Source organism: Vigna angularis, chromosome 5 (genome assembly GCF_016808095.1).
Source record: "Vigna angularis cultivar LongXiaoDou No.4 chromosome 5, ASM1680809v1, whole genome shotgun sequence".
NCBI classification, from domain to species: Eukaryota; Viridiplantae; Streptophyta; class Magnoliopsida; order Fabales; family Fabaceae; genus Vigna; species Vigna angularis.
Genome location: NC_068974.1, coordinates 2,528,972 through 2,540,327, shown reverse-complemented (window position 1 = coordinate 2,540,327; position 11,356 = coordinate 2,528,972). Strand labels below are relative to the sequence as shown.

Genomic DNA, 11,356 nt, shown 5'->3' with positions numbered 1-11,356 from the left:
AAAATATTAAAAATTATTTTATATTTGTATTGTGATTTATATATAAATCATTATCTTTAAAATTAATTTAATTTTCTACTGATATAATTTACATTTTAATATACCTACTAAATTTTGTCTATATGATTTATTTTCTTAAAATAGATTACAGTAACATATTAAACTAATATTTGACCGGTCAAAGTTAAAAATGGAAATTTATTCTTATCAAGTCAAACTTGCTAAAATTTATAACTATTTTTCTGTCAACTCTAGATATGCATCACCACAAAAGATTTAAACAGCTATTTATTTAGTCAACCATCTTTAAATAACTTAAAACCTAAATTAAAAAAATAAAAATAATAAGACTTTTTTTAACTTAAACATACCATTATCTTTCATTAATTTTAATTGAAATTTTTTTTCCTTTTTTTCATTTCTTTACAAGTTTTTTAACCTATTACATTAAAGACTACATTTATTTATTGCCCTTTTCTTAAAATAAAATAAAAATTGAAGAGAACAGTATAGAAATTAATATGCAATATAGAACAGTGTGGAAGAAGAAAAAAAATTGGTAAAAGGTAGTCATAATTTTGATTAAAATCACCCAAATACCATTTTAAAGTTGAGAATAATTTTTTTCTTATTGGTAAGAGGAGAAATTAATGCATAATAACTTACAAGTGGAGCCTCCCATATTTATGATGAGGTCCCTCACAATTACAATTGTTATTTTACCTCTTCTTAGGGTAATCAATTTATTCCAATAATTATTTAATACATTTTTCATATTCTAAATTTTTTACACATTATATTTAATTTGAGGTGTGAAAACAAGTTCATTTGACTCTTATTAGTTGCCACAAGATGAGAAAAAAATATCAACCCAAAATCTTTATATGAAAAGTAGGGTGGCAAAAATAGTTGACTAAATATCTCTACACAAGGTTAAACAAACTGAAAATCATATATTTAAACAGATCAACAAAAATTCTAATTTAAACGAGTTCTTTTTTTCTACAATTGATTTTATTTAGTTTTTTCTTTTTCACATGTAGGGATTATATATCTTTTCTGTTTAAGACAAAAACACTATTGTTATAACGTTTTACAGAAGTTATCAAAATAAGTAAATTTTAAACAAATTTTGAAAGTGAATAATTTGTATCAAAATAATACAACTTTAGTTCAAAACAATTTTATAGTTAAAGTCATATTGAAGTGATACGACTTTAGCTTAAAGTATTTTAAATTAAAATCGTGCTATTTATATACAATTTCTATTGAAACTAAATTAAAATGTACCACTCTGACATAATTATACACTAAAGTTATAATTTAGAATGTAATATTTATATACAATTTCTATTGCTATTTATATTTCAATTTAGAATATACTAAACTAAAGTTATGTCACTTTAATACAATTTTAACTTGAACATACTGTACACTAAAGACTTGCCACCTTAAGTTCTTCTAAAAATCCATAATTCTTTTTCAAATCTTAGTTAATTTTTCAAAAACATTAGTGCTTTTGCCCCCAATCCACCATCCACCTAGGGAACAACAATTTATAAGTGATAGAATAAGTGGAGGTATTGATGTTACACGTTGAAGTTTGGAAAAACTTTTGGAAGTCCAGAGGAAATCTACGTTTTCTTTTTTTAGGGCAAAACATTTTCATTTTGAAAATTTCATAAATATCAAGTTATCTTCATATAAGAGGTACTTACACCCTCATGGATAATTCTGTTTCAAATGTTTTGAAAACCTCTTTATTATTGTGTAATTGAATTGCTGGTGTTATAAATTTGGAATACTTGAATTGCTGGTGATCTTTTTCACACTTTTTATGCTAATTTTAACTTGAGATTTGAATAGTAAAAAATAGTTTGAGTTAGTCTATCTTTCATTATGTTAACATGCAAATCCAAGGAAGAATATATAGAAATTTTAAGCTTCAATTTCGCATAAGCATTATGAATGAATAGAAAATGTTAAGAAATACATGAGCAATTTGGAAGCCAATACTTATTGAACAAATACCATTCAAGAATATATCACCAACAAGAACACAATATGAAAGATTTTTTATCCTGCATTTGAATTGGCATAAAAATGGGTATAGTTTACATTAATCTATGATTCTAAGACTAAATTCGAGACCAAAAAAGATTCAGTGTTTACAGTCTTGTTCTATTTTTCGAAATATGCACTTGGACAAGATGATAGAGTGTGGAAAATATTTACGTTGTCTCCCAGTTTGGAATGTTCGCACTAGCTTCGTTCACCATCTTTACAAGGGTCACCTGCAGATATATATCATAAGCAAACAACACATTAATAATGCTTTCTATCATGTTCCAGTCTCAGATAGACAGCACTAGAAGAAAGAGTGGACAGAACCAATGCTAGTGCAATATATAAGTATAATCAAGTCTCATCGTATGAGGTGTTTCTCAATTCTAAAACACATGATATCTGGAACTAACCATTGGTGTTCTTATGTACTCATACTTCAATTTGTGTCATGTATTTATATCCGTATATGATACTTTAAGAAACTTTAACTATACTTATTGATAAAGTAAATATCCCATTTATGAAATACTAGTACTTTTATGATCACAGTAATTTATAACTTTTTATTTTGACTATGTGTATGTTGGCATCATAGACCATTAGAAATGCGGATACATGACACAAATTTGAAGTATTGGTGCATCATATGGAAGTTTTCATTACTGATTCACATTCAGACAGTAATACATGATGCTGTTTGGGAAAAATACCATTTTCTTCTCACTTTTCTGTAAGTAAAATGGAAACATGTATGAAATTACAGACAGAGTTTCTTAAAGGATTTTGTGTAAAAATTTTATGTTAAGTTCCATGCATCAAGAAAAGGTGTTTAGCTACATACTATTCCAATAAGATAGGATAAAATTCTTATATCAATAGGCAAGTCCTACATACACATACCACACTTTCAGGAACTCCTGGTGGGGGCAAAGGCAAGTTCTTTGGTGGAGGTCCTCGTAGATGTGACCTTTTGTCAAATCTCCACTCACCAATTTTGCCATAAGTCAATTCACCCTGAGCATCATGAAACACACTAGTGAGACAAAAGTGTATCTGCTAAAGCAAAGTTCCATAGCATAGCAAGAAAGAAAGAAGATTTGACAAGTTCAGATATTTGTTCACTGAAGGCAAATTTATGACAAATGTTTGAAGATCACAACTATGCAATTCAGGGCAAAGAAATCATTTTACCTTCATATTATAGTCACAACCGTAAGTATAATGAAGTATGTATTTCTTTCTAGTTTCAAGATCCCAGGGTGGCTGAAAAGTCACAGACAAGAAAAGTAAAACTAGAATTGGGTAAGCCTGTCATATATAACACAGATTAAACACCACATCCAGAAACATGGTGTTATGCCAAACCTGCAGCATGAAGTCTTTCCGCAGAATGTGCCTCACACCATGCAGAGCAGATGCAACGGCATAAGCATACCTTGGCTCCACAAGAAAAAAAACAAAAATCCATTAGCATAAGCATGAAAATATCAGTATCACCACCTCATTTAGAAGAAAAACATCTGCACCATTAATTAGTTACATGGTAAGACATACATTTCTAGCACCCATCCAAAAGCCTTATCAGTCTCTGGGTCCTCTTTCATCTTCAAAGAAACATTCATCCAAGTAGGAGCAATCTTTGCTATCAAGTCCTGAAAAAATAAAACAGAGAAATACATAGCAAGGAGTTTAGTTAGGTACATTGCATTGCATGCATATAAATAAAGAGGGGTGGTTGAGAGAAAAATCATCTTATCATTTGATAAATTATTAGACCCTCAAATATCCAAGTTCATTTTTTATCATCTAATCCTAGTCTAAGGCTGCTAGCACATTGGCAGATAGGATCCATGAACAAAAATTCATTTTTTCTATAGATTCTGAACTGGGTCTATCATCAATATGAAATGTATCGGCATTAAGATCTTCAGAAAACAGTAACATAGTTAACAAGAATAAGACATGGAAAGTAATTCGACCATCAAGAACAGTTATGGAAGAGATTCTACCTTCCTGATAATTACAGGAGAATTGCCAATTGGGTCAACATTTGTAACTGGTCCGTATTCCTCAGGATAAAACTTCCTAATGATCTTTTCGTTCTGATCAGGTTTGATGTAAAAAAATGGAAAAGCAGCTGGATGTCCTCCATAGGCCAGATTGGGCAGAGGGCGTAAAAATATATGATCAGGCTCTGCCATTAACACATATCTGCATCAAAAGGGAAGCAACTGAGTTATATTTCATCATTATGAATAAAAAAAATAGATCACATTTCTGATAGTGTAAGAGATCTAACTCTTCCTCTATTTTAGCCTTTTCCAGCCACTGAACAAAGGCCCATGGCCTATTCAGAACGACGTATCCCTGCAAACAGATAATGCAATGCATCAGAAAACATCTAATTTATATTGACTAAAGAAGAAAATAAATAACTAACATCATAGTGAGACATTCAGTTATTGACTATTAACCAAAAGTTCAAAACATCAATAACAAGAACTTAACAGAGGAACACAAATGTGGACAGACAAGCCAAAAAACTCAAATATGTGTCAAGCAGTTGACATTATTTGCACATTAACTTCTAAATCATATCTATGTTTTAAACAGTTGGACCAAGAAAACATTTGAAGAATGAACTCTCCCCTATGAAGCTTCCAATAGATTCATCTTGAAAAGACAAAAGGAAAAGACCACCTAAATTTGCATTTCTTTGCTGTTATGCTATGATGCATGGATGCTATGACGCTGATATGTTTATTTTGAAAATAATAGGATACAATACGTGATATAAAAAATGTACAAAATTTGTTAAAAGCATGATAAATATATGATTGTTATTGTGTGAATCCAAATTAAAATCATATGTATTAAACAATGTAAAACAAATTATAAATTATTGTCATCATAAAAGTGCAAATGCTTTATAGATTAGATACTTCACTTCATAGATAAGTATGAGTAAAGTATCCTAAAGTATCGGACACGGATACATGATCCGAATTGAAGTATCGATGCATCATAGTTATGTATGACCATTAGGAATTTAGGCATGTCAATCATTTCCAAACATATTTTGCATAATGGATTTTAGAAACAATCAACAACACTCCTCCTTTCAATATTATTCTTTGAATTATTTCATTGACACGAAATCGTTTTCTAAGATTTCACTTCTTTCAACAGAGTACATCGGTTCAAAAACCTCATGCTTTTTATAAAATTTGAAGATTTTAGCACAAAGCATGTACGTAGATTTAGTGATCATGGTATATCACAATCAATTCTAACAGCAACTAAAACATTACTAAGCCAAACAGCTGAATTATAAGGAGATGGCAAACAACATATAAAGAATATAATGGAAAATGACAGTAAACTCACCCGGTCCAAACCTGCTGCAAGAGGATCAACCACAACAGTAGGAATTTCATCCATCAAGTTGTCAGACTTTCCAGAATGTAGAATCCTAGTGAATCCTCCCATCTCTGACCCGGGTAACTTTTTTTGTTGCTTATACCAGTAATACATGACACGGCACTGCCATTTGTTATATGGAGCATCTGTTGCCGTTAATGCCACATGAAAAGGTGCTTTAGATGTCTTCCGATTCTTTACATGATCAGGCATCTCAAGAATGGGGTCAAAAAGCAATCTACCATCAGGAACAGCTACACCTTCCGAAGATCCATAGCGCCTTAGCATTGTTACCAGATTGTACGTGGCAAAGGAAGAACCAAGAACTATAAAAATTATAAGGAATGTTGAAGCTCGTCCCATGGTCTTCCTATTCCAGAGAGATTTCAAAATATCATGGACCTCAACCTCCTAAAAGCTCTTCATAGAATAAACTATGCTCTGAACAAACAAATAGCTCTTCATCAGATTACATGTTTCTCACTTCTTCAGCAGAAGAACTAACCAAGTTTCATTCAACACATCCAATCACCAGAGTTAGACAAGTTAAAGAACAAATCAGATTGCAATTGTACAGAATTAGGATCTAATTTTAAACGGTCAGATCAGATTATAATTCGACCAGGTTTTCTGAAACGAACCTATCAATTAACTCAATAGCCAATTGCTACACAATTACATTAAGTGGTCCCAATCAACCACTTCTACAACTACCTCTCAAAAATAAACTTTTCTTAGAAGCCAATATAAAGAAGAAAAATCATTTTCAAACAATAAACACACACACACACACACTCAATGGATAAGCAAAAAATATACAAATCTAATACTAGGAATAGAATCTTGGCACTGTATGTAAAAATCTTGAAAATGAAGAGAACAACCTATTCAGGATAGAAATTCAAAACTTGGGAAGCACTGCAGGAAAGGGTAAAGAGCCACATTTAATCAAACATCAGATACATAAAGTGAAAAACAGAAACAGAAGCAAACCAAGATTCCATCTTGATTTTCATTTTCCGTTGAGGATTCCCGGAATCAATATTGGTTGAAAAAAATATTATTTTTTTGGTAAAATAACAACAATGGCAATAAAGGGTGCATGGTGATTTCCAAGGAATTGGATCAAATTACACTGGAAACCACCAATACCTGCCCGGTGGTGAATAAACAACAAGATTACAAAAAATGGGTCAAAGCTAAATTTGAAGAAGTGACAGCCATACTCCTAGAAAACTCAAATGGGTGTGCAGAAAAATTGCAAAAGTTAAGGAAACACAACAATGGAGACACAAACAGAGAAAAAAAACGCACCTTTGAATTGTTAGAGTTTTTACAGTGAGATGATGATTTATAGATCAGAGAATGAGAGAGAGAAAGTGAGTTGTAGTTTGGTTGTTCTTCTCCCCCGATGGAGGCAACATGGCGGCGATATCCTTTAATTAACTAATAACTATTACTTTATGTCATTTTTTTCCCTTCATTAATTTCTTTAATTTCAATTTAAACCAATTGAAATTCATGCTAGATGATTTAAGAAAAGTCAACTTTCAAATGTAAATGATTAAATAAATACTATATATTCAACGAAAGGCACTGTCTCATTATTTTTACCTTTTTTATTATTTTATTTTTTAAGGTTGTCACATAAAACTAAAGCATGGTAAATTTTCCCAAGTTTGACTATTTTCCATTTTTCATTTCTATTCTTAGTAAATACATAAATGCAAATTAAATTAATGAATAAGAATATAATTACTAAAGGAGTGATTAATATTATTTTAAAACCTTAAAATTACGTATAAATATAAAAGTCTTCCAAAAATAGCAACAATTAAAAAGGAACAAGAATATGCTAATTTGCAGTTTAAATACAACACTATAAATTTGTGGAGGTTTCACTTGTTAGAATAGTTTTGAAAAAGAAATACTAATTAATGATAGAGTGTATGTTAAATTAAATAAATTACGTAATCTTTCAATTACAATATTGTCATCCTTTTTAAGATAAAAATATTATTCTCTTTCATGACTAGTACTAAATGTTAGATGAATGTTGTTAACAGAACTTCTAACACACTTCAAAAAGAAAACTACCAACACACTTTCTTTCATTACATAAATTTTATTAAATTTTTAAAACTTTAATACATTTTACGTTTCATTAATTTTGTTCTCTTAATTCAATCATTTTTACTAAATTTAATTAATATTACAGTGTGTTACTACTACTTCTTTTGCATAGATATACAAAGTATAAATATTAGTTAAATATATTTAAATAACTTAATGTTTGTGAACTACCAATATACATTTTTTTCAATTTGTGAAAAAAATTAAATATGAACATAAACACACTAGTAAAAAAAGCGGATTCTGACGTTCCATATACGCTTCGGTTATTGAGAAACCGAAGCGTACAAGGTTATATACCTCGGTCCCCATCCAACCCGAGGTCCAAAAGTCATATTGCTTCGATTAACACAAAACCGGTGTCTATATACCTCTGCTGCGTTGTCTGAAAAGTCTGACACGTAACTACTGCCTCAGTTTGCTACGAAACCGGTGCCTAAACCCCTCTCTATTGCTTCGTTTGGAATGAGACCGAAGCCTATACACCTCTGCTGGTCACTGAAAAGTTTGAACCCCTCCCTATTGACTCGGTTAAAGGTAGAACCGAGGCCTATTACCCGGTCAAATCACTCACACCACACCTGACCCGCTTTTTCATTTTTTCCTCTTCTTTCCTCTGACACTCTCATCTCCCCTCTCGTTCTTTCCTCATCTCACTCTCATCTCACTTTCATCTGGCAGAAACAGAGAGGGCGTGATCTCTCTTCTCCTCTCCCACTTGACAGCCACGGTGCGAGGACGAGACGCGATGGTGGCCGGCGTCGAAAGCGGAGGAGAGGCGCGATGGTGGCCGGCGTCGAAAGCGGAGGGGGGGCGCGATGGTGGCCGGCTTCGAAAGCGGAGGGGAGGCGCGATGGTGGCGACGAGTACTGTGGCGGCGATGATGGGAGGCTCGCCGATCTAAGGCGTTTGGTGGGAGGTTCGTCGATCTACGAATCGTGATGGTTTCTGTGGAGGCGAGGTGGTGGCTAGGTCACACCGAGATCGCGGCGAGACCGCACCGAGGCCGCAGCGAGGTGACGGCGAGTGTGTGACAACCTCCACAGTGCTCATTGCATCAATCCCATACCTTTTTTTCTGTGTTATTTTGGGAGCGATTTCTTTGTAGTTGCTGTTAGCGTGTGCTTCCTTCTGAGATGTGATTATGTATCTTTTGAGATTTGGTTCTATGAAAGGGAATGAAAATTCAATAACTTGCTTGCACTGTGGACTGTTTTGCTTGAATTGTGGATTGTTTATTGTTTTGCTTGAACTTGAACCGTGGACTGTGTAAAGAGGGAGAAGTGGACTGTGCAAAGAAGAGGGAGAAGTAGACTGTGAAACAAAGAGGGAGAAGTGGACTGTGCAAACCAAAAAAAAAAACACGATATTGCCTCGGTTATCTAAGAACCGAAGCATAATCTGATCTCGTTTTAACCTGGTTTAGAACCGAGACATAAAGCGACCCATTTTTTACCTTGTTCGTATACGCCTCGGTTGCAAAACCGGTACTTATAACCAAAATTAACCGATGCTATTTCTCCTTAATGCACTAGTGACATGCTATTCAAATCTAACCTTTTTATTAAGTAATTATTGTATGGTCATTAGTCAATGGTCATGTGATATATTATCTTGGTTTTAACATATTAAAGAAAATTCAATTGATTAAAGTGGTTACTTTTTTTCTTCAGACTACTACTCTATAATCAATAATTTTTTCTTTTTATAGCCCAGTCCACAAATAAATAGGATGTTTTATTTATCTGATGAAGAATTTTGGATATTTTTAATGACTTTTTCTTACCATAAAATCAAATTGATCTAACCAATTATGGCTACATAAAAAAATGTTAAAAATATTAATGTTTTTCTTCTTTTTCCTAATAACGATAACAAGATTAAACATATGATATTAAGGTTGGCTTAGTGAAAAGGAGGGTGGAAGCTTTTTTTACAACTTTTATTTTATTTTTCTAAAGTTGTGGACAAGGAAACAATTGAAGATATATTTTTCTAAAATTTAATAATGTTTTATTAGGATAAGTTTTTTATGCCTTTTAAATTTGGAGCTTTTTTTCTCTTTTTGTCCGCACGTGACCTACAAATTCAATGCTTCTATATAAACAATCTAGAAAAAAATGAATCTGAATTAGCCTAAGTTTGTAATTTGTGTTTGTTTGTATGGGTAGACTTCTTCCATAATCAAGTTGTTGTCAAGTAGGAAACGTTAACCTAAAATGACATAAGGTTTAAATAATTTTGTAAGTTTGTATGAGATTAGACATTTTAAAAACTAAGTTATTGATTTTGTTACTATTGTGAAATTTTTGTTTGAATACGTAAGTTATTGAACAGTGATTATAATAAAGAATTAAAATTTTAAGTTAATAAAAGAAATAAAATATAATAATATATTATGATGTAATGATTATTGTAAGTATATCCTTTGGATTAATTAGAGAAACCGATCAATATGTTATTGGGCTGATAATCTTTATCAATCATCTTAGTAGATCAATATGGTCGATTATTCCAATTGATCATCCTAGTTAATCATCCAAGCCGATCTTCCTGACCGACTAACAAATTAATTGGTTATAGAATAAAGCTCAAATAAACACCTAGTCAATGATAACCACAAATTAAGCAATTAATGTTAACTAAGGTATGATTGGACCGTAATTAAGCTAGCAAAAAGGTAAAAACTCATAACAACTACTATAAATAAAGATCTAAGCTATGGTTGTCCACAAACATGGATTGTATTTAATACCATTCCAATCGGTCACCTACTGACTCTAGAATCAGAGTACCTTCTACAAGTCGAGCGATTTTGGATTCACGAGAGACCTTGGAGATTAAACAAACAAGAGATAAGAGTAATAAAAGAAAAACAATTAAGAGTACTCAATCGACCCTGCAAACACTTTTAGGCGTCCACTGTGAGACTAATTAAGCACTCGTCTACTTCCATAATGACTGGAAAGAACATGACAAGCAAATATGTGGTAGAAGAGGTAATCGGCTTCGACTGGTCAGCCCCATTCTCTCAGCTCGACTAGTCTGCCTCGACCACTCGACCTCAACCAGTTGACTTGTTCAGCCGCTTGACCTCAACCATTCTACCTTATCCTGTCAGCCTGTTCAATCACTGCCCTCACCAATTTGGCTCAACCTCACGACCTAAATTTCTCTGTCAACTTTTCAGTTTTGACATTACGGCCTCAACCATTTGATTTGGTCATTCAGCCTCACTCATTCAACCTTAATTACTCTGTCCACTTTTCAATATTAGCATTTCATCCTCAACCATTCGGCCTAAATTTCTCTGTCAACTTTTCAATCTTAAAATTTCGGCCTAAACCATTAGCCTCAATAATTCGAATCGTCCATTTGGCCTCAACCATTCAGCATCAACCATTCGACTTTTTCCTGTCAACCTATTCAACCACTCGACCTCAATCATTTGGCTCAACCTCTCGGCTTAAATTTCTCTATTGACTTTTTAGTTTTGACATTTCGGCCTCAACCATTATATTCAACCATTCGGCCTGAATTTCTTTGTCGACTTTCAATCTTGACATTTCAACCTTAACCTTCGACTTAGCCACTCAACTTCAACTATTTGGCTCAGCCACTCAGCCTCATCTTTTCGCTTTGTTCAATCACTCGACATCAACCATTCAGCCTCAACCATTCGGTTCAATCTTTAGGCCTAAATTTTTCTATCGACCTCTCAATCTTTAGGCCTAAA

The 11,356-nt window shown here is 32.7% G+C and overlaps 1 protein-coding gene across 3 annotated transcripts; it reads right to left on the bottom strand.

The window, feature by feature from the left end:
* Positions 1-2,065: 2,065 nt before the first annotated feature.
* LOC108339536 (hydroxyproline O-arabinosyltransferase RDN2) lies at positions 2,066-6,946 on the bottom strand. Of its 3 annotated transcripts, none has more exons than XM_017576669.2 (9): positions 6,802-6,946; positions 5,455-5,928; positions 4,367-4,434; positions 4,077-4,278; positions 3,622-3,719; positions 3,433-3,502; positions 3,259-3,330; positions 2,968-3,081; positions 2,066-2,294 (listed from the first exon to the last, which is right to left on the bottom strand). In XM_017576669.2, the coding sequence occupies exons 2-9, from the start codon at positions 5,848-5,850 to the stop codon at positions 2,232-2,234; spliced, it is 1,083 nt and encodes a 360-aa protein (XP_017432158.1). In that variant the 5' UTR covers positions 5,851-5,928; positions 6,802-6,946; the 3' UTR covers positions 2,066-2,231. The 3 variants fall into 3 exon arrangements, with proteins under 3 accessions (XP_017432158.1, XP_052733968.1, XP_052733969.1); XM_052878008.1 differs by having other exon boundaries at positions 5,455-5,987; positions 6,802-6,924; XM_052878009.1 differs by lacking the exon at positions 6,802-6,946 and adding an exon at positions 6,372-6,677.
* Between the last annotated feature and the right edge of the window lie 4,410 nt (positions 6,947-11,356).